This window comes from Petaurus breviceps, unplaced genomic scaffold, assembly GCF_028583685.1.
Source record: "Petaurus breviceps papuanus isolate PSGF00001 unplaced genomic scaffold, PetGlider_PUasm1.0 91041, whole genome shotgun sequence".
NCBI classification, from domain to species: Eukaryota; Metazoa; Chordata; class Mammalia; order Diprotodontia; family Petauridae; genus Petaurus; species Petaurus breviceps.
The window spans coordinates 24,920,425-24,943,059 of NW_027187400.1; the positions used below are offsets into that span (position 1 = coordinate 24,920,425).

Here is a 22,635-nt window from a genome sequence, read left to right on the forward strand (position 1 = left end):
TGGTGTGAGATTCTTTCTGAAGGGAATCGATCCACCCACCGAGACACCCCCATGCGTCTTAAGCAGAGACTCTCATGACATAAAAAGGCTTTATTTTTTTTAAAAATCTGCTTCTACCTCTCATTCCAAGGTTTCACAGACCACTTGTCTTAACCCACAGTCACACAACACATCCTTCTACGTACAGAAATATGAAATGATTTAAAAAAATATAAAATATTTCTTCAAACTAGGCACATACAGTCTGTACACTGAAACCAAGAATTGCTATGTATGTGCAAAATCGTGCCACCTCAAGCCAGGAAGCACACAAACCCGTTTAAATAAATAAAGTTCTAGTCTTGGCTTTTCCTATTTTAAAACAGGTGAGCTGGATGGGTTTTGTTCTGTTTTTAAATTTCATTATTTACTTTGAAACAAAAGTGCAGTCAATTTGGACTCCAAACAGGACAGGGGCAGTGTGGGTGGGAGCTGATTTCTGACTGATGCAGACCCGCCCAGCAGTGGGAAACCTAACTGTGCACACACCAGGCCCTTTCACCCTGGCCTGATGTACACACGACCTGAACTGAGAAAGGGGGCAGCACCTTGTTCTTTATTTAACGATGCACCTGGTCTAGGCAGAGGAGAGCCGTTCCTGCCTCCCTTAACAAGTTCCTTCATCATGGACATTCATTACAAGGCAGGAAGAGGCCAGGGAGGGTTTGTGGAGGCAGCTCCCAGGCCTCAAGTAGGAGTGATGTGTAAACCATCCTCTCAGGGGCCCTGACCACCCTCACTCACCCACTCACCACATACAATCTGGAAGCTTGTTGCTGAAGGCATATCAGAAAATGAAGTTTTCAGAAGTCCCAGACCTGAAGCTGGTCTAGTGAAGGACATGGTGACAGTAGCCTATAAGCTTTTCACACGGTTTCAAGGTTTTAAAAAACAAAACATAAACAAAAACACAAAAAAATGCTGCCTTCAGGAGCAGGCAGCAAGTGACTACATTGAAACACACGTGTCCCCATTCTCACCTCTCAGCTAACAGTGCAAGCTAAGACAAGTCCAATTGGTGATTTGTTTCTTAAACACGGTTGAATGATAAGCATTTAAAGACCACGCATCCCAATGAAAGTGGACGTGCCAGTGAATACAATTCAAAGCTTCCTCTTGCACCTGGGCTCACCCAGGGGGCTAGTTTGACTGTTCCCTCTTAGGTACAGACAAAATCACTTTGCTCTGATGAACGACTAGACAGAACCTTCCTTCTCACATCTAAAAAGAGCTAAATTAGAAGATACACAGTGAGCATCCCTGAATCCCGAATAAAATGCAGTGGGCCTCAGCAGGGCCCAGGCTTCCTCGGGGAGCCTGCCCAAGTACTAGCAGCTAGTGGAGAATGCACGGGTGCAGCAGGGATTTGCCAGGGCAGTCTCCTCTGGGCCCAGATGTGGACTAAGGAGTGAGGAGATGCGAGGTGGTGAGTGGGGTCAGGATGCCCTCAGTACAGCAGGAGCCAGTGAAGATGGTCTCGGAGGACACGTGCTTTTATCTCACTCTGAGATCCACCAGGGGGGGCCTTTTTGGCTCAGCGTGATGGGGTCCTCCACAACGGGGCCCAAATGTCATCCCCTTTTTTCATTTATCCAAAGCTTGAACTATTGCAAAGTGCAAGTCTTCCTTTCCTTGCCCCATGGAAGGATGCATTTCATTTTGCTGCTTTTTCCTTCATTCCTTAAAGTTTCAAGTCATCAATAAATTAAATGCAGGAATTTCTTTCCATGTAAACCAAAGGCAATTGTGGAGTAGGTCCTTGCCCTTCGAGACGCAGCATGGGCTGTGTGGAAACAGCCGATGGTCCCTTAGCAGCAGCAGACACTGCGGGCGAGTGGTCAGAGGGCCCCCGGCTCTGCTCGAGGCCGGGGCTGCGGCCACCGCTACTGCCTGTTGTCTTTGGACACGTTGTGGGCCAGCCAGTTCACTTTGGTTTTCCAGCTTTCGCGAAGGGCTTCGTTAAATTTCACTCGGAAGTGCTTCAGGGCCTCTTCATCTGTTTTCCCCAAGGCCAAGGAATCCTGAGAAAAGGGAGAGCCGTTGTAACAGCGGGGGCCAAACCCAGGTCCCTTGGTGCTAAAGGGGTTGAGTGAAGAGTTGGTGCTCTGAGCTTGCCCTGGGGATTGTCTGGTGTGTGCCTCAGGACAGGCTTTGGGACTGAATGACTTCTCTGCATCCAACTCCAAGCCGGACCAGATGGATGGTCTTTGCCCACAGATAACTTATGTGTGCTTGGCAGAGGAGAGCCCCAGCCTCCAGAATGGAACGGGGAATGGTCTCAAGCTACAAGCCATCAGCATTCCAACACAGTGATCACTGAAGTGTTTCCCAAATGATGGGGCAAACCCCCCTCCCCCCAGCATTGTGAACTCCCACCACCACCGGCACCTTTTAGCTCTGCCAGATAAGAAAAGTAATCATCCGAGTCAGATAAAGGCAGCGTTTTAGCCCTAGGTGCTGGTGTGAAGGTGGGCAGTCTACCACAGTCCTGTGACAGATCACAGGCACTTGTCCATGGTCTCCTTGTTTCATGCCCCTGTTGGTCATCCCTAGGAAAGGCTCTGGTAACCTGGTGACAGAATCGATTGAAGGGACCTAGGCCACAGCCAGTGACTGCCCTCCCAACCAGCCCATAGGCCCACCTTGAGATACTGGATGTCTTTGGAGCAGCTGAGTTCGGGCAGTCCCGCTGCCCGCATCAGTGCAAAGAGGTGAAGGAAGAGGAGGCCGTGGCGACGCAGGATGGTGTATGCCCTTTCACAGTAACTGCGGAACCTGGGTGGGCAGAGGGGGCAGCGGTGGTGGTTGTACCTGGCTCCTCCTGGGGGCACAACCCCTCCTCAGCCCGTCACCCACTTCAGCAGCAGTGGCTCTCTTGGGGCCTCCGAGACCAGCCTGCTTCTGTAGCCAGGCTCCTGACGCGACCCCATGTGGCACGGGTGCAGGAGGGGTGGGAGGGAGGCACAGGGCTGTGCCCAGACCTTGGAGGCTCTGGCATGCCTTCACCACTCCAGGAGAGGGCTTTGGGCTTCCGTCTGTGCCCTCCTCCCTGCCTGCAGCCCCTCCCCTTGGCTCCGGGTCCCGGGGGGAGGCAGCACCTGCAGCAGGGAGGGGCTTCCTCACCTCTCAAACTTCTCATTGTTGTTGGTCTTCCCTTGTTGGATCACGTGGACAAAATCGTAAGTGAGGATGAATGGGACTCGCTCACGGTTGATTCCAAATTTGGTCTTGAAATTGCCCAAGAAATGGCCAAAGTCAATATGGAAGAGCTTTGGGAAGGAAAAGGCAAAGAGGGCTGTGTTCAAAGCCTCCCCGGCCTCATGGAACCCTGGGAGCAGGCGGCCAGAAGCTGGGTGAGGCTTTGCACGCCCCCTCCCTGCCGCAGGGCACGGCCCAGACAAAGGGACACCCCGGGGCGCCAGCGCGGCCCCTACCTGCCCACTCTCCCGGATCATGATGTTGTCGCTGTGCCGATCTCCAATGCCCAGCACGTAGGTCGCCACGCAGTACCCCGCACAAGACAGCGTGAATTCCTCAATGGCTCGCTCCAAGGCCTCTCTGGAGAGCAGAGGTCACCACCCCCCTCATCACCATCGACATTATCCCAGCAGGCTCTACACCCACAGGACCTGGTGGCTGGCACTTTTTTCTGTCCTTCCCCTAAATTCTGTCTGCTCTTGGGGCTCCATACAGAAGTGACCAAGAACCAGCTGGAAAAGTGGGAGTCTGTGGCCATGGGAGGAGGGATTCCCAGGGCTTTGATGCCCCATTTCCACAGCCAGCCTCACCTACCCAGGGTTCTTGGACTTCAGCCAGTTCAGCAGGGCGTCCTTATTGAAGGCTGCTGTTGCTGCCATATTGCTTTTGTTGAGCTGGATGTTGGCGATGGTGTCCGAGTGTGATACCACCTCAATGAGCCCCGTCCGGTCCCCCGTGGAGAGGCAGCCATAGGGGGTCATCCTGTGTCAGGCAGGGCACACGCACCTCTGAGGGCGTGCTGGGGCCGAGGGGCCCCAAAGCCTATCTGCCCATGGGCCTTCCTCCAGCAGGGGCCTCCTTGCTGCCTGAGGCTGGAGGCAGTCAGGGCCCAAATTGTAGAATCCAGGTCCTCGGTCCCAGCCCGGGGGGGGGGGGGGTTCCCTGTTTCTTCCCTTCCCTTAACCAGGATGCCAGGGAAGAAGTGAGTTTGTCCCAGAGCTGCCAAGGAGAGGGGAGCAGTTCTCATCCCAGGATGGGGTTTCTATTGCTCCCCTAGAGAGGTGGTACAGGGAAATGGAGAGACAAGCACCAGAAGTTTAGGGCTGTGCAAACATGGGGAACCAGAGACGCAAAGCAGCCACCAGAGTCCATCCTCTGTCCCCCCCTTACCCCCCCCCACATAAGGGCCAGAGGATGAGGGCAGGGCTCACCTCAGGTCCAGCCCCTCCTGCTTCCACAGCACATCCATCAGCTGAATCATCTGAAGGGTCAGCATGTCCTGGCGGAGGTCTGCCCGGGGAAGGAAGGCCATGGTCTGGTTCTCTGAGGCCCCTTAGCCGTCCTGGGCCGAGCTGACCCCGGAGGAGGAGTGGCTGGCGGCACCCTCCCCCCCTCCACTCACCATCACCATTCTTGAAGATGATGCCCACGTGGCCATCTCCGCCCCCGCCTGCCTCCTCGTTACTGTACACAATCCACAGGGGCTTCATCTTGGAGTCCATGAAGGTGCACTGCTCCACGCTGTAAGAAGGGGGCATGTGTCTGCACAGAGACCCCTCGGCTCAGCCAGCATCCCAGGCGAGAGGGCAGGAGAAGGGGGTGCCAATGAGGCCCCCCCATGGCCAGGAGAAGGGACAGGAAGGGCTCATAGGACAAGAGGGGAGGAGGATGGGCATATGGGGTGGGTTTGGGAAAGAAGCAGGTGGGGCCAAGGGGAGCTAGCAAGAAGACGGGGAGAGGGCACCCTGAGGACCGTCTGCCTTACCAGACTTCAGACAGTAAGGTACTGGGGTTCAGGGGAGACTGCACGTTCGAGAGGGCCTCTAAGTACGTCTCCTGCCTCATACACACATGCATCAGCTCCTTGGTCTGTGGCTTGGTGGTCTTCTGGGAGCTCACTTTGACAAAGTCATTCAGGGACTTCATTTTGTTCAGTGCCTCCCCCTGGCCAGGAGAAAGGTGGGCAGCAGTCATCACCAGCCAGCAGGGAAGGACCCCGGGGCACCAGCCATATGCTTCAGCTCCTCTCCTGTGAGCTGCTCAGCCCGGGCAGGTGGATACGGTGTCTGTCCGTGGGAGAAGGGGCCAGAGGAGAGACCCTCCCCCCCCAGCCCCCTGACTGGCTGGGGCAGTCCGGGGGGCCTCACCTGCTTCATCAGCGCCTTCATGTGGTGATTGCTGCCACGGCAGTAGGCCTCCATGATGAGGCCGAATCGCAGGGCCACAGAGGGGACGTGCATCTCAGAGCTAGAGGAAAGATGAAGGGCCTGAGCCTGCCTCCCGTGGGCCCAGCAAGGGCCAAGGCAGCCCCAGGCAGCCCCTGCTGGCAGACGCCTCGGTGGGCTCGAGGCCAGATGAGGCCAGCCAGCCTTGAAGGCTGCGGTCAGAGGATGGTCAGCGCCTCTGCCCCTACCTGGGCGCCAATCCTCAGACCCGGTGCAATCTAGCTGTCGTGTATGCAGGAGCGAGGGACGCAGGGAGAGGAGAGGAGCCGCCTGGCCGGAGGGACACTCACCGTAGGTGCCAGAAGAGAAAGTGGCCAATCTTGCGGTTGGCCAGGGCCCGGTCCAGCAGGAACTTGGTCAACTCACAGTCCAGGTACGATTCGTACTTGAGTACCTGGACCAACTGCAGCAGGTATTGGAAGAGCTCGTCATCCCTGAAGGGGAGGGAAGGGGACGAAGGCTGTGCCTGGGAGGGGCAGGGGCAGCTCAGAGGACCCCTCATCCCTCTCCCAGAGCCGCCAATGTGGCCTCCTGGAGACATGCCAGCCTGGGAGTCAGGAGGGACCAGAATGACTCTGCTTCCCTCCCTGTCCAGTGGGGACCTCTCAGACCCTCGGTCTCCTCATCTGCTACTGCAGGGGAATGAGGTCACCCCGAAGGGCGGCAGGACTCACGTCAGTTTCCTCAGGGACTGGATGGCGAAGGAGCCCACATGGCGGTCGGGGAAGCTGAAGTCCAGCAGCTCCAGGGCGCTCAGTACCGGGAGCTCGGGCCAGGAGCCCAGCAGGAAGAGCATCTGGGGAGAGGGGGGGAGGGAGAGTGGTCAGGGGGGCGGGGCCCCCCAACGTGTGTGCCCCATCCCCCTCGGGCCACTCCCACCTGGGCCACGTCCTCGTGCTTGTTCCACTTGGTGACCAGCAGGAGCCGGGCCAGGGCCTCGGGGAACTGCTCCTGGATCTCGTGGCGCATCTTCCACACCAGGTCCTTCTCATGCTCGTACAGCTCTGCGGCCACCTTTCTCTCCAGGATCTCCCGCAGCTGCTGCTGCTGAAGGAGGAGGAGGAGCAGAGGATGGCAGGCTCACTCCCGCAGGCCCAGGCCAGGGGCAGGCCCCTTCCCAGACCCCCCGCCCCAGCCCTGGCCCCATGGCAGGACAGGCAGGCTCAACCCGGGGTGGGGGTGGGGGGAAAGGCCAGGGGCAGGCCCCTTCCCAGACCCCCCCCCAGCCCTGGCCCCATGGCAGGACAGGCAGGCTCACCCTGGGGGGGGGGGGGCCAGGGCCGGGGCCGGCCCCCTCCCCGACCCCCCCCCCCCCAGCCCTGGCCCCATGGCAGGACAGGCAGGATCACCCTGGGGGGCCCGGGCCAGGGGCCCAGCCTTTCTCCAGAGCCCTGGCCCCCTGGGGCAGCACAGGGGGTGAGGGGGTGGCTCACTTACCTCATCCTCTGTGAAGTGTCCATGCTCCCCGTTTTTCCCCAGCTCCAAGATCTACAACAAAGCCCAGCCCCCATGAGGCTCAGTGCCTCTGCCCAAGGAGGAGAATTTTTGGGAAGGCCCTGGGACAAGAGGCTGGGGCTGGCCCAAGGGGAACAGAGCTGCCGAGCCTGAGGTTTGGAGGATGGCCCTGGGTGGGGCCTTGTCACTGACCTTCTCCATCGTAGGGTAGTACACGGGGTGTGGAGCGACCTCAGGAATGCAGATGACCAGCGCGGCAGCACTCTCAGTGTTGGGGTTACTCCGCACAGTGCCCATGGGGTTCAGCAGCTCCCCTTTCTCATCTGGGAATGGAACCGGTCATGGCAGGTGCCAAGCGGGGCCTCCCAGGGGCTTCCCCAGAGCACTCCAGGGGACACCCCTTCCCTCCCACCCCTGCAGTGCCCAACCCTCCCCCAGGAATTCCTGCTGGGGCCAACGTACCGGGGACAGAGGACCACATGTACAGGCAGCACTCGCCAGTCTTCAGCTGGTCCTTGTAGTCAAACAGCATAAGGTTGGCCCAAGCAATAGGGCAGTCCTGGGAAGGGAAGGGGGCAGAGGAGAGGTGAGGGACAGTCAGATCCCCCAAGTGAGGAAGCTCCCTGGGCCATCAGAGGACAGAATCCCTGCAGATTTAGGAACCTCCTGCCTGTCCCAGTCCCACGGAGCCGGAGAAGCCGCTCTGATGCCCAGAGAGGGAAAGGACTTGCCCAGGGTCATGCAGATATCTGGTACCAAAGCCAGGCCTGGCCAGCCCACACTGTGATGTCAGACCTGCCCTGCACCTTTCCCTAGGCCTCTAAGGTCCTGGCTGAGTTCTCTGCTCATGGTCTGGGCAGAGACATCCCAAATTTCTTCCTCCTATACTCAGCCTCTGGCTCTCCCTGAATGTGCTCTAAGGAAGGAAGGAGAGGCCCAGGCCATGGCAGTGCATGGGGGCTCTGGGGCAGTCAGGTGGGTGGACAGGGTCCTTTGCCCTGCTCAAGTCCAGAGTGTAAGCTGGTGTTAAGTTTTCTGAGACAGGTGAACTCCCCTCCTCTCCCTTTGCTCCTTAAGGTCCTAGGGCCACAGGAAAAAAACGCCTTCCCTAGAATGTCACTTCCTGACCCTTCTTGCTTTCTCTCCACCCCCCAAAGTACCCAAACAAACCCTGTCAAATCCTAACAGTGAGGCTGGCCCTGGTCAGGGTGAGCCAGGCTTGGGATAAAGCCCCAGAGGAGTGAGGCCCTGCTGTGACTCCCACCCTACTGGGCTGCTCCTGCTGGATACCCTGGCCCAGCCCCTTCTCTGGCAGGCTCATCCCAAGCACACTCCTGGATCTGAAGTCCTCATGGTGTGGTATGTGGTGCTGGGAAGGAAAGAGATGGAGGAGGCCCCAGGGGACCAGCATCGATGGCTTCTCTCTTGTGTCCTCTAGCTAGCATGAGCTCTGACTCCGAAGGGACTCACCCAATGCCCATTTGAGGAAACTTCTACCTCAGCAACTTGATTCTGCCCAGTTCCTCCCACCCCTCAGAGCATGGCCAAACAGTCAGGAGAGCCTGGGCTAAGCAGAGGCCCAGGGCAGCCCCTCTGATTTCCAAGGGCAGCCCCTCTGACGTCCCAAGGGCAGCCCTTCTGCCACCCCAAGTGCCGCCTCCTACATACGGCCTTCTTGGACTTCTTCTTGGTGGAGCGAGCCTTCTTGGCCTTCTCGATGACGGCATAAAGGGCGAAGCAGAGCCGGGCCATGCGGGGCAGGTCGCAGATACTGATGTCAAACTCCAGGCGCTGCTTCCACACAGGCTCTGAGCACACAGTCACCTCAGAGCTAGACACTGTCTTGCACAGCATTTCATTGCCGTGGAAGAGACCAGCCAGGACCACGAGCTATCAAGGGAGGAGAAGAGGCCCAGGGTCATGAGTAGGACATGCAGGGCCAAAGGGCCCTGGGCTTCCTCCAGGCTGGCCTCAGCCTTCTCCCTGAAATGGGTTCACTGTGTCCTACACAGAGCAAGAGAAAAGCCTGAGGATCAGAGGAGTGCAGCTCCAGCATGAGGAGCCTGGGAGGCCTCTGAATCCAATCTCCTGATTTTACAGATAAGGAAACTGAGGCAAGGTGTCTCTCACAGAATGAGATAGAGGGAGGGAGGAACTCAACTCAGGTCCTCCTGACTCCAAGCCCAGGCCCTCGCCTCTGTGCCTCCTTGGATAACTTGGTGATGAGCTAGACAGAAAGGAAAGGGACAGAAAGTGGGGCTAGGGAGAGACCCTTGCACAGGCTTAGGTGTGTCCCCACCGTCAGACCCAGTCCAGTCCAATGAGCATCAGGCACCAAGAAGCCATAGACCAAACTAACCCTCAGGCCTTGCCCTCAAGGAGCTTATTTTCTGCTAGGGGATGGGCAGGGGGTTACACTGAAGGGTCTCCAGGGAATCCCAGGATCCTGACTCGATGACCTGAGGCAGAACCACCATTTTCGGGGCCTGGAGGACCCTCCCTCCCAGCTGAGGAAAGAGAGGCAGCTGTGCCGAGCTGTCCTGGACAGAGATGGCTGGTCTACAGTGGTCACCTCCCAGGGCCAGAGTCTGCACTGTTCCCAACCCAGCTGACCCCATGTTTGGACCCCTGAGCATATTAACCATGTGGATTCCCAGAAGCCAGTGTCCCCAGGATTTCTAAGAACCTGACAGTCAGACGGGTTAGTCATACCCCCCCCCTTCCTGTTTTGAACCATCTCACAAACCACTCTTCCGAGAGTTGCTGGGTAATGCGGTCAGGTGGCTTCATGTGATGCCCGCCCTCCTCTCCTCCCCTCCTCACCCAAGCATGGGCAGCCTTGTCTGTACAGAGCAGGGCCCGTGTGGGCCTGTACCTTCATCCTCTCGTCAGCGTTCACCTTGCTGCCCTGAACCAGCTCGATGCAGAAGGGCTGCTCCAGGGACCAGAGAGACACAGAGGACGGCTGTGCAGAGAAAGGACAGGCCCAGCTAGATTCCTACCTGGCAGAGGGAGTGGGGAAGCCCAGCAGCCCCTGAGACCCCGGGGCCTGTGGAACAGAAGGGCCTGGCCACCACCTCTGGGGCCTTGTTCCATTCATCCAGGCCTTCCCAGGAGTGGTCTTCTTCCTGGCAGGGGCCATCAGGCCCTCCGCTCCCTGCTCCTGCTGTCCACAAGCCCCTCAGGCCTGGGAGGGAAGCAGCAGTAGCAGCAGCTAGCTGTCCCCCAACCCTATTCCCTAGTCAGACTCTCTTCTGGACTTGAGCAGTCGGGCCATCATCGACCAGACAAGGGAAGCAGGAGGAAGCAGGAAAAGCAGGGTTCTCTGTGCACAAGAGGCAGGGCCGCAGGACACTCTCCACAGACAAGGTGGCCAGGGTCCCAAGGGTGCCTCCTGGGGCTGGGGAAGCAGGCTCACCTTCTTCACTGGAATCGGGGGAGGCTTGGCACGGAGCTTTGGGGCCTGCGCAGGGGGGTTGTTTTGCTCATCTCGCATGGCCAGGATGGAGGAGGAGTGGACCATGGTGAGATGGGGGGTCAGCCCATTGTGGAGGCAGTTGCAGATATACTGGAAAGAGAGGAGGAGGAAGGGCTGAAGGGCCTTCTGGGGGCAGTTCTCCAGGCCAGTCAGACAAAGGTTCACAGCCAGCTGCCACCCTGCAGGACTTTCTTGCACCCCTCTCCTAATCTGAACGCAGACTTCCCGCTTTCTGAAGCAGGTACACACGGAGGCTCCTCGAGGGGCAGCTGCCCCATCTCTGAGAGGGGTTTCAGCTGGTCTGGGGGGTTAGGGGTTGGGGGGGGGTGAGGGAGTGACTCAAGCACCAACACCCCCAATCAGAAATGTCCCGGGCCGGGCCCCCTCCAGGGCGGGGCCCCTCTGGGGCCGGGCCAGGCCAGGCTGAGGCCCCTAGGACTGCACTGCCAGAATGGCCCGCTGGGACTCACCTGGAACTGGTGGAGGGGGTAGTTCCCATACAGGTACTCGTACTTCCCGTTCACCTTCAGGGTGTAGTCCTCCGGCCGCTCCATGGCGGACTGCCGAAACACGGTGGCCCTCTTCTTGAGGGCACAGGCCATGAGGGCCAGGGGAAGGTCGTTGGGAGATACCTGGAAGGTGAAGCTTTCCTGGGGGAGGAAGGGAGAATCAGCAGTCGTCCAAGGTGGAGGAGGAGCCCCCATGGACCCAGAGAGAATGGACGGGAGCCCCCATGGACCAAGGAAGGCCCGAGGGGCTCCCGGGAGGCAAGGCCTAGGAGGACCCAACTGGAGGGCACTGACAGCGGGTGCCCATGGAGGGGGCCCAGGAGCGCCCCCAAAGGCACGGCCCGCTTCCCAGCCGCACAGCGGGGCTCGCTCACCTCATTGCCCTCAAACTTGACGTTGACAAAGAGGGTCCTGTTGGGGACGCGCAGTGCCGCGGCCCCCAGGCCCCGGGCACAGGGCTCCAGCTGTAACGGGAAGTTGTAATGCATCCAGGCCTCCCAGCCCAGCTGCTGCCGTTGGGCCGCTGCGTCTTCGCAGAACTGGCGCATCTTGGTGCGGAAGTCATTGACCTCTGGGTCCCGTAGAGAGTCAAACTCGTGCAGACCTGGGGGCGAGGTGGTGCTGTGACACAGCCCTCCCACAGTGGGGCAGTCCCCCCACCCGCGCTGGCAGCGGCCCGGCCGGCGGGCTCACCCTTCCCGATGAGGAGGCTGATCTGGGAATTGATGAGCTTCTTCACGCGGTCGCCCTGGCGGGCCACGAGCCGCAGCACGGGCAGGAAGGGCTGGATGTCGCAGAGGCGCCGCTGCTCATCCTCCAGCTCCTGCTGCTCGGCCGTCTGGTTGATGCAGGTGAAGACGTAGGCCTCGGGGTCGCTGAGCATGTGGAACAGGGGCTCATACTGGGCATGGTGCCACAGGACCTGGGAGAGAGGCCAGCCCTGAGCAGCGCAGCCGCCTTCTGGCCACTGCAGTCCTGGGGAGGAGCGGCTGTTCGAACCCCCATTTTGCAGGAGGAAACCGAGGCTTTCTTAGCCTCTTAATGCCTGAGGTGGCATGGCTAGTGAGGGTCTGAAGCAGGCGCCAGGCTCAGGGGCGCAGTGGGCAGGACAGCCCCAGAACCAGAACACTGGCCTCAGGGAATCACCCTCCCGGCGGCCCTGGGCGAGGCCCTGAACCTATGTCTGCCTTGGTTTCCTCACCTGTCAAGTGAAGATGACAAGAACATCCCTCCCTCCCAGGGCTGTGCTGAGGACCAGGGGAGGTGAAGTTTGTGAAGCAGTTAGCCGGGGTTCCTGGCTCACAGGAGGCGTTCTATGAACATTAGCTATAAACTAGTTACTGTAAACGTTACAGTTACTGTTATTACCCAGTCACTGCATCCCAGATCCTTTTGGGGGGGACGGCTTACATAACTGGGGTGGGGGGCAGCAAGGGGAAGGCAGGATGCCTGGGACATGGCAGCCTTAGCCAACTGCCCAGACATTTCAGGACTTTCTTGAGCCCTAGGATGCTTACCCATGTGTCTGAGGGGCTCAGGGGGCCTTCGAAGGCTCAAGGACCCAGGAGCGGGTTCCCATTTGTGGGTTCTAGCTTCCCAGACCCCAGGATGTGAACCTCAAAGCCAACCCCCATTTTTCATTCTGAGGTTAGAAAGTTATGGGGTTTGGGGTTTGTTTTTTATGCCCAGAAAAGAAAAGAAGAAAGTTCCGAAAGTAGTACGTACAAACAGGGCAGTTTTGAAAATAACATTTAGACTTTGTTAAATGCTTTATCAAACAAAAAATAAGCAGGATGAAAAGAAGATTTATGGTTTCATAGATAATCTTTTTTTGTGTTTTGGGGGATGTGTGGGCAGTTACATGGGGGCCTGGACATCTTGAGTTCAAATCCATCCTCAGACACTTACTAGCTGTGTGACCCTGGGCAAGTCACTTCACCCTTTTTGCCTCAACTTCCTCTTCTGTAAAATGAGCTGGAGAAGGAAATGGCAAACCCTTCTAGGATCTTTGCCAAGAAAACCCCAAACAGGGTCATGAACAGCTGGACATGACTGAAAGTACTGAATAACAGTAACAGAATGTATGAAAATGCCCTTGTTTTATGGTGTTAAGGTTCAGAATAAAATAATGAAATTTAAATGCACAACCCAAACCCAAACCGAATGCAATGACCTCCCTTGGCGGGGTTCCTGAGCCAGGGTCCTCAGAGGGTCGTCCCTCGGGATTCGCTGTGGGCGTCTCAGCATCTCTGTGAGTCACTGGATGATGAGAGGCCATGTGCATCGTGGAAGGGGAGGGGAGGGGCTGGGGGTTGTCAGGAAGAACCAGGTTCCAGTCCACTGCCAGCTATGGGACATGGGCGTGCCCCAGGCAGCTCTCTGGGGGGGGGGGGGGGGGGGGGGTGTAGGGGAGGGGGGGGGGGGGGGGGGGGGGGGGGGGTTGACTTTGCCCCGTTCGGGCCCTGGGCGGGGTGGGGGACATGGGGCGTGCCCCAGGCGGCTCGGGGGGGGGGGGGGGCACTGTAAGTTACAGAGAAGGTGCCGGTCTGTGAGGGATTGGTGGCTATCTCTTGGCCCACTGTGGGCACTGGGCTGACAAGAAGCATCCATTCTGCCTTCCTCCAAGCAAGGCCCAATTCTCCAGATACTCTTAGCCCACAGTCCTTTCGTGGCTGAGATGGCTACCTGAAAATTCCAAACTCATCCTTGAGGGCTGGGGGCCCTGTCTGAAATCTGCCCCAGGCAGAAGACCAAAGACTTATATACAAGGGATCAGAGGCTGAGGCTGACCAGTGGACCAAGGGCTGATTGTTACAGAACTCAAGACTCCTTCTTTGCCAGGTAGCTCTGGCAGGGTTCTCCACAAGAACTTCTTTCCTCGGCCTTTCCCAATGGATGGTTTGGACTGAGGTACCAAGGCAGCAGCTATATGGAGTGGATACAGGCCCCTGGGGGCATAGGCTTACCCACACACAAAGCTGCCCCCACCTCCAGCCTCTAAGAAGGCCACAGTGGAAAAAAACAGCCACCAAAAAACCTGGACTTGGAAACAAAAGCCCTGGGTCTGAATACTCACCAAGTACCTACTGGCTATATATATATATATATATATATATATGTCTTTAGACAAGTCCTATCACCTTATGAAACCTCAGTTCCCCCATCCATAAAATGGGAATCATAATACTTGCATTCCCTATATCACAGGGTTGTTGTGAGGAAAGCACCCGGCAAATCTTTTTGCTATTTCCCTCTTTCCCTCCCTAGGAGAAAGGTTACTCAGAACCCCTATTAAAGGGTTCTCTCCTGACTTCACCCTAAAACATTTAAACATATGTTCTCTTTTTAAAAACAGATGTTTAATTTATTTATAGCTTTTGTTTTTACATCAACTGGATTTCCTCCTGATAATCAACAGACTTTTTTTAAGAGGAAGAGGAAAAAAATTCCATAAAATCAATGGCTCCACTGAAAAAATTGGCATTATGCATAATGTTCCCCACTCGGGGCCCCCCATGTCTGCAAACCTCCCCACATCGTCTTCCTGACCAGGGACCAGCATGCTCTGGGTCAGGCAGGAGGGCAGCAACAAGGCTGTCATCACTGGCCACCATTTCCCCTCCAAACCCTCTTAGTAAGGGAAGAAAACCCAAAGGGGCTATTAAAGAAGGGCCCCCAAGAGGAAAGGAAAGTCAGTCCTCTGGACAAAGCCTCCACCCCTCTCTGTGTGCCTCTAGCAGAGGCAGGGGCAGCCAAGCCTTCTGGGAGCCCATCATGAAACCATGGCCCCAAGACTCTGAGAAAGGCTGCAACATCCCCGGGGGTCCAGAAAGCCCAACTCTCAGGGATTAGCAGTGGAGAGACGGTACCTGTTTGATGGTGCTGAGGTTGGCATTTCGAGAGACAGGGAAGTTCAGATAGACCCCTGTAGGCAACAAGAAGTCTACCACCACGCTCTGGTTTTCTTCCTTGGACCAGAATTCCATAGGACAGTCAACTCCAGGGGGCATCCTGCTTTATTTCTCCACTACCAGCTGCCCTGTGGGAGAAGCAGTTAAGTGAGCCGTTCCTGGGTTCATGGAAGGATGCACCTGGGAGAAAGCCCTCCAGGAGCCGCCAGGAAGTTGGCTGGCTCCGCTACACGCCCTGGCCCAGCAGAGAGCTGCAGGTTCCATTCCTGGAGCCCTCTGACTGTCATCTGTGCGTAGCAGTGGTGGCAGGTACAAGCAGCGGGCCTGAGAAGTCCTGGGAGCTGCGGCAACGCTCCTTCTCCCTGCCCAGACCTCCCAGTCCCCGAAGCCCTCGTCCTAGGAAGCCACCCAGCGGTAACGCCACCATCTACAGGTGTGAAGGCCGCAGCTAAGGAAGACCCAGAGACAGAGGAGCTTGGCACAGAAGTCCTCGACCCCATCAGATGGCTTAACATCAGAAACAGATGTTGGTAGGCCCAGCATTTAACACGGTGCTTTGCACATAGTAAACTCTTAACCAATGCCTTTTCATCCATCCATTCAACAGCTGGGTGTGCTTTTTCATTCATTCATTCATTCATTCATTCATTCATTCATTCATTCATTCATCTGTGTTAATGGGAAAAGTGTTGAAAGAGGGAAATAGCAAAAAGATTTGCCAGGTGCTTTCCTCACAACAACCCTGTGATATAGGGAATGCAAGTGTTACGATTCCCATCATAACATCATAGCAACCAGCTGTTTCTCCTTCTCCAGGCTAGGATAACCTAGTCTCTTGTACTGCACCCATAGAAATTATATATGGGCTCCTTTGTCAGGGCAGTAAATCATGTGGCTTAAAATTCTTTAGATTAAAAAAAAACCTCCCCCCAAAACAAAATCAAAACACCACTTTTTTAAGAAGCTGAGAGGGGAGAGTCCAGTCCAAGAGAAATAGCTCCGTGCTAAGCATGGCAGCAGGCAGGAGACAAGGCCAGGCTTGGGAGCTCACCACGGGGATTGTTAGGAAGCCCGGTCAGCTGCTTTTACAGTCAGAGAGGCCCAAAGCCCAGGCCTGAAGCAGGCTGCCCTGCAGCGTCCACACTCACCAGCTCCCTGGGCTCATCGTCCACACTAGCACAGCCCTCTGTCTCTTTCTAGCCTTCAGAACTGAAATCACATCCCTGTCCCCCGGTGATGGTGTTCCCAGAGCCCTGCGGTGCCCTCCTGAGAATCGCCACAGGCTGGGCTTCTCTGGTGTCAAGGACGAGCAGTGTGGGGGGATGAGGGGGGCCATCCACAGAAAGGCCTGTGAGCAGGGGCCATGTATCACGAGGCCTGTCAGGGTGGGGGTGGGGGTGAGCCCTGGTAACAATGACTCATTCCTCTTTATGTTCCTTTAGCTCCTTGGGTCTGACATCTCTTAAAGGCCTGCGCTGGCCCTTACCAGTGGAGGGGCTGTTATGGGTTCCCTTGGCAAGGAGACTTAGCCCATCCCCTTTTAAAAGGCACAGACTCACCAGGCCTTTCCTCATGGAGTTACTATTAGTAGGCAGGCCACAGACAAACGTGAGCACAGGCAGCAGAAAGGCAGGACTGGGGTTAGGACAGAGGCTGGCCAAAGGAAAAACGCCCTTCCCCTCAAGCCTTGCTGAGAGCTGCAGAGAAATAGCAATGCTTCCAAAGTGAATTTAGTGTTTTAATGTAATGCCAATGGGTCACTTTATAGAATGAGGGTTTTGTTCCAGACCTGTGATTTTCTGTGTAGGAAGTCCCCTTACCACCTCCCCCATGAGCATTTATTAGGCATCTACAACCATCTGGCAACTTCACAGCCTTAGTGACCCTAAGGCCACGTGATCAGTATGTCTCTGAGGCTGGACCTGAATACAGAGCTTCCTGACCATGTGCCCCTCTTAGAATGAGATAATACCATTCATAGGGAAAAAGTAAGATTGACTGGAGTGGAGGGGATGGCTCATTAGCTCCTTCCCCTCCTTCCCCTGAGCTTCCATTCTGGGGCAGAAGCCAAAGGGTATTGCGGGGACAGGGCCACTCTGCACTCTCTTGAGGCCTTCATCACCAAGCAGCCTGCCTACCAGCAGTGCCCAGTAGCCAGGGACGTGCTTGGCGAGACTGGTCCTTGGAAAGCTGGGGTCCTCTGCTCCAAACTGAAGCCTCCTGGTGGCCTGTTCTTAATTGACAAAGCCTTGGAGAATGCTGGGGCACCCCAGGAGCCCAAGGAGGCATTGAAGGGGCACTTTTGTGGAGGCAAACTCATTAAATTTAATATATGCACTTCTGAAAAAGCACCCCCCCCCCCCCCAAGCTAACTATTTCTGGTTTCTTCTACAATCCTCCCCTTCTCTGCTTATTGAAATGTTTGTGGTTTGGAGGGATAAAGTTTGCAACAAAAAGGGAAATTAAAAAATCAAACCAAATCACCTAAGGTACTTTACACCCCCACAAACTGAAGAAAGAGTAAAAATGATAAAACATGATGTTGGTGGGTCTGGGGAAACAGCATTCCATTACATCATCGGTGGGCCTGAAAAATGGCTCTGAGCTCTCTGAGAGCCCAGCCTCTCCCCTGAACTGCACTCTATGCATCATCCCTTGCAAGCTGGCTGCCCCAGAGACATCGTAACCTCAACACGTCCAGAACAGATCTCGTTCATTTTGCCCCCAGGTCCCCTCCTCTCCTGAGCTCTGCCTTCTGTTGAGGGCACCACCACAGCCCCCATCTCCTGGGTTCTTAACCGTAGGATTATTCCTGACCCGCTCTTCATTGATCCCTCACTACCCATCTCATACCAAGCCTTGGTGTTTCTACCTCTCTCGTCTCATTCAATCCCTTTTCTCCACTCACACAACCCTCTGCTCCCTCCTTTCAGGCCCTTCTCATCTCGGCCAACACTGTCCTAGCAGTCTCCTGACTGGGGACATTTCCTGCTTTCAGATTTATTTCTACTCCTGTCGGTCCTGCATGCACGGTGATTCTCCCTCGGCCCAGATCGAAGCATGGCACTCCCCTACTGGGTCAATGCCAGTGGTGCTCTCCCCCCTCCCCAGATGAAAGACACCCCTCTGGTGGGTTTTCCAAGCCCTTTCCAGGACAATCATCCATGCCCCACATGCTTTGGTCAATGTAAGCAGGCATTCTCGGCTCCTCCCAAGGCACCCCAGCTCCCCTCTTCCCTCTGCCTGTCTTTTTTAATAGGAAAACAAGGAGATGTGGGAAGGTTTTATTTCCCCTTATTCATATGTGTTTTCTCTGCAAGCTCTCTCTCCAATAACACTGTGTCACAGGCCCCCTGCCTGCCCATCTGGGAAGTCCCTGTTCAGGTTCTGTGTTCACAGCACTGCAGCTGGAAAGAAAACAAGAGGCCAACTGGTCTAATCCCTTTATTTTACAGCTGAGGAAACTGAGACCCAGAGAGGTCAAGCAACGAAGTCCCTTGGCTCTTTGGTAAACAAACTGGATCTGGAATAAAGGTCCAAGTCAAACCATAAAATGCCAATGATTTGCATTTCCATTTCAAAAGAAACCGAAAAATATCAGCTTTAAATAAATAATAACTTCTACAAATTTTCTTTATTTTTCTCTCTTAAAAAATTAAAATGCAAATAGTTTGGACTTGATGGCTTTCTTTGGAGTTTTAGTCCATATTCTGCTTATCTGTATTTGTTTGGAGGGTTGTTTGTAATTAAAAACATTATTTGAGGGGAAAAAGAACTGGCTCCAGTCTTTTGGGGAGTCCAGGTTTGTTCATCACTGCTGGCTCGGCAAGAAGGTCACCAGAATGCCGAGGAATGTTTGTCCCTAGACAAAGCTATCCTGAGCTCTCTTCTGCTGCTTTTCTCAGTGGCTACCCTGGCCTGGCTAGCCCAGCATCCCCGGGTTTCAAGGACCACATGTGCCAAGGCCACTCTGAGTGGCCCAGGAGCTCTGCCCTAGCCTGCATAAAGAGGATGGCCAACTGGAGAACAGAAGCTAGTCCTGCTCACTCTGCAGCCTCCAGGGAAGAAGCCACACATTGGTGCATCACCCTGTACCCCAGCCTTGGTACACAGACCACTAGAAAAATGCCCAGGGACAGAGGGCGGCAGACATCTGAAAACCAACACCTCCCCAGCCTCCCTTATGCAACTGCCAAGGCATTGACCTTCAGATAAGAGTCCTAGCAGACTGAGACTGCATCAGAGTTGGGGAAGGAAGGAAGGAAGGAAGGAAGGAAGGAAGGAAGGAAGGAAGGAAGGAAGGAAGGAAGGAAGGAAGGAAGGAAGGAAGGAAGGAGGGAAGGAAGGAAGGAAGGAGCTACAGTTTCCCTCTATTCTGGGATGTCTGGGGTCTAGCTTCCTCCTTTCTGGGCTCTGGGCCCCCAATGTGTGAGCTGGGAAGGGAGCTCTCCAGTGGAGGAGCCTGGGGATCCGTCCCTGGACCAACCTATGCAGTTCAACATTAGTGTTAAGGATGTGGATGAAGCCATATTTATCAAAGCTGAAGGTTCCACCGTAAGACTGGGTGGGAAAGCTAAGATGATGGAGAAGAGGGTCCAAGAAGATTGCAACAGAGCAGAAAGGCCATGGCTGAGAGAACATTTATAGGGATAAATATCAAGTTCTACTCTTGGGTTCCAAAAAACCATCGAGGACAGGTTTAGACCAGGGGTAGGGAATCTGCAGCTCGAGGCCACATGTGGCCCTCTTGGTCCTCAAGGTTGGCCCTTTGACACAATCCAAACTTCACAGAACAAATCCCCTTAATGAAAGGGTTTGTTCTGTAGAACTTGGGACTCAGTCAGAAGGCTGCACCAAGAGATGTGGTTAGTTGGGTTGGCAGGCTGGGCACTGAATCCGAGTCAGCAGAATGATGTGGAGGCCAAAAAGCAGGAGAAGCGATGTCTAGAACGAGGAGGGCAGAGGCCCACTACCCTTGCCCCTACAGAGAGCACTTTTGGAGGGGTGTGGTCAGTCCTTGGCATGGCATTTTGGGAAAGACTATTGACAAATTGTGGTGGAGGGTGCCCAGGATGGTAAGAGGACTGGAGATCAGGCCAAGGAGAAGAGATTACTTGGAGTAGGAAGGACACAGAGCCAGGCATCTGAAATTCCCACTGTGGCTGGGAAGGCCGCAAGCTGCTACTTGACTTCCTAACAAATGGCGCTGTCCCAAGTCCGATGGGCTCTTTGTCTCTAGAGGCCTTCTACCTGGGTCTGCATGACCATCTGTCTGCTAAGTTGTAGTGGGCGGGTCCTGACAGAGACGCGAGGGACTTGGGGCACAGAAAGACACAGACGTGTCTTAGACACAGCAAACATGGGAATTTGGTTGACTCAATTATGCATGTTTGTTACAAGGGTTTTTCTCTTTTTCCTCCCCTCCCCTCCCCTCCCCCAATGGTGGTGGTAGCGAGAAAGAGAGAAAATAAATTTTTGTCTATTAAAAAAAATTTTTTTTACAACAAAAAATTGCAAGATGGAGTTCCTATTCAGGGATAGGTTGAACTGTTTGACTTTGGGGCCCTGTTCAGCTCCAGGATTTTGTGATCCCTAATCACAGGCTGTTAGGAGGGCCTAAAGAAAAAAATAACTGCCTGGCAACAGCCCTGTGAGGTGGCTAACACAGGTATTCAATTCAACAATCATTTATTAATCACCTCTGATGTTCCTTCTAGCTCCACATATATAACCATGTGGACAAACATTTATTAAGCACCAGCTATGGACCAGGCATTGTGCTAGGCACTAGGGATACAAAGACAAAGAGGTGGATTACAGATGAGGAAGATGAGGCTCAGGACAGCCCCTCATCCCCTTTTACCCTAGATTACTGTGACAATTCATTTGGTCTCCCTGCTTTAAGCCTCTCCCTTTGTCTTTTTACTGAAGCCCAAGTCTGGTCATGTCTTTCCTCTATTTGACTAAATCCAATGGCCCTCTAGTAAACTCCAGGACCAAACCAACTCTTCTGGGGGTGGCAGTGGTCTTCTCACATTTGTTCTCTGTCACTCTGAAACAGGTGTTTATGGCTGTCCTTTGTTAGCTCACTCTGTCTACTGTTCTTGGCTTCACTGTCTTCTCCCTGGGCATCAGTTGATCCAAATCTTTCTATGTTTCTCTGTAGTCTTCATTTTTATCATTCCTTTCATAGTACAGTATGCTACATTCACGGACCACAATCCTTTGATTGTCTCCCAAAGTTTGTTTCAAATTCTTTGCAGTCACAAGAGGCGCTATTAATATTCTGGCGTATATGAGGATTTTCTTCTTGTTGACAAAGGCAGCAGTTTTTTCAGGAGAGAGGTGATGGGGGTTTGATCTAGTATGGTGAGTATGACCTCAACACTGAGCTAGTAACGGTTCTTAAGAAATGACAAGGTACAGAAAATCAACCCTTCCTAAAGCACAGACTGAGAAGCCTTGAGGAGTAAGGTTTGAGATTATCAAGGCATAACCTCATGGAATGAATGCTGGCTTGGGAAGTCAAGATAGCTCATCCATAAAGTGAGAAACCTGGAATAATAAAATTCTACGATTACATCTGGTCAGTTGTCAATTCTGGGTGCGACATCTATCTCTGGATGGCCATTTGCCTGGCTTACTTGAAATTATGTTTAAGGGCCGAGTTTAGGAGAAAGGAGGAAAAATCAAGAAGCAATAATCAATATTAAAAAGTACTTTTTGACACCAAACACAATCTATCTCCTCTTTCCAAAATCTCTAATGGATGCTGTTTGTTCTCCATTTTCGAAGAGAACAATGATACAATCACAGGGTGATGTCTTGTGTGTGAATTCATTTAAGTGAGGCAATTTCGAAAAGCCATTGGCCTCACTCTCTTTTCCAGAGTGACAGGACAAAAGTCAGGATGACTGGCGATGGCTGGGATGCAGTGGATGACCTTGGCGTCTTTGATGTCTGACAAAGCTCTAAGCGCTCCTTCATGGCCACTGGAACAAACTGTCTTCATCCATCCATTCTGCCGGGGATCTTCATGTCCTTGAGGAAGAGACCCCCTGAATCACCAGGGGTTTGAGGCCTATCAGGTCCCATTAGCCTGGTTTAACCCATCTGCCAAGATGGTTTGCTGGGGCGTGGCTGCTGAACATGCTGCATCTTCTTGGAGTCACAGGTGAGAGTTGGATGAAGGTGGACACCCAACGTAGGTAAGCAGTCCTGGAAAGGCTCAGCAGACCCCACACCAGAGGTGCTAGTCATCTGGAATACCCCACACACCCCTCCAAATACCCATCTTTTGTTTTTCCAGGAGAGAAGTCACAGTGTCCTAGAGTAGGAATGGACTTCATAGGTAATATGGTGCAAAATCCTATTCAGTGCAGGTACCTTTTCTACAACATCTTTGTTTGAATATTTCTACATGGCAGGAAGCTCACTGCATTCCCCCAAAAAAGGCCAAACATTTCTCAGGCAGCTTTCAGAGAGTTCCTCCTCATATCAAGACCAGGATTGTAACAGGCCTTTGATATTTAAAGGCCAAATGAATTGTGTGCTGATGTATTCTTTTCTCCAGGCTCACCATCTCATTTCTTGGGGGTGATCGCCTCCATGGCCTGGACACCGGCTGATGCACCTATGATGATCACATGGGTCTTCTTGGCATTCCCTTCACAGCCGAGGCTCACATACAATCCCAGGGTCTTCTTCTGAAGGCCTGCTCCCTCACCTGGTGTTTGTGCAGCTGGTTCTAAGAGCCCTGGGCTTACTGTCCAGCACTGATGTTCACCAGCTGGATGATCATGGACAGGCCACTTCTATTG

General features: G+C 54.4%; 1 protein-coding gene across 4 annotated transcripts in view; it reads right to left on the reverse strand.

The window, feature by feature from the left end:
- Positions 1 to 70: 70 nt before the first annotated feature.
- PIK3CD (phosphatidylinositol-4,5-bisphosphate 3-kinase catalytic subunit delta) overlaps positions 71 to 22,635 on the reverse strand; it is a 73,177-nt gene continuing 50,612 nt past the window's right edge. For 3 of the 4 annotated variants that reach the window (XM_069078791.1, XM_069078793.1, XM_069078792.1), the window contains 22 exons: positions 14,774 to 14,943; positions 11,598 to 11,826; positions 11,279 to 11,508; positions 10,866 to 11,045; positions 10,336 to 10,485; positions 9,793 to 9,882; positions 8,586 to 8,807; positions 7,380 to 7,476; positions 7,110 to 7,240; positions 6,900 to 6,950; positions 6,342 to 6,509; positions 6,137 to 6,258; positions 5,753 to 5,896; positions 5,385 to 5,484; positions 5,003 to 5,181; positions 4,640 to 4,758; positions 4,449 to 4,527; positions 3,832 to 3,999; positions 3,474 to 3,597; positions 3,163 to 3,308; positions 2,682 to 2,814; positions 71 to 2,060 (listed from right to left, as the gene is read on the reverse strand). In XM_069078791.1, coding sequence (XP_068934892.1) covers positions 1,923 to 2,060; positions 2,682 to 2,814; positions 3,163 to 3,308; positions 3,474 to 3,597; positions 3,832 to 3,999; positions 4,449 to 4,527; positions 4,640 to 4,758; positions 5,003 to 5,181; positions 5,385 to 5,484; positions 5,753 to 5,896; positions 6,137 to 6,258; positions 6,342 to 6,509; positions 6,900 to 6,950; positions 7,110 to 7,240; positions 7,380 to 7,476; positions 8,586 to 8,807; positions 9,793 to 9,882; positions 10,336 to 10,485; positions 10,866 to 11,045; positions 11,279 to 11,508; positions 11,598 to 11,826; positions 14,774 to 14,914 — 3,141 coding nt within the window. In that variant the 5' untranslated portion in view covers positions 14,915 to 14,943 and the 3' untranslated portion in view covers positions 71 to 1,922. The remainder of the gene's footprint in view (positions 2,061 to 2,681; positions 2,815 to 3,162; positions 3,309 to 3,473; positions 3,598 to 3,831; positions 4,000 to 4,448; positions 4,528 to 4,639; positions 4,759 to 5,002; positions 5,182 to 5,384; positions 5,485 to 5,752; positions 5,897 to 6,136; positions 6,259 to 6,341; positions 6,510 to 6,899; positions 6,951 to 7,109; positions 7,241 to 7,379; positions 7,477 to 8,585; positions 8,808 to 9,792; positions 9,883 to 10,335; positions 10,486 to 10,865; positions 11,046 to 11,278; positions 11,509 to 11,597; positions 11,827 to 14,773; positions 14,944 to 22,635) is intronic. The other variant, XM_069078794.1, reaches the window with a different exon arrangement.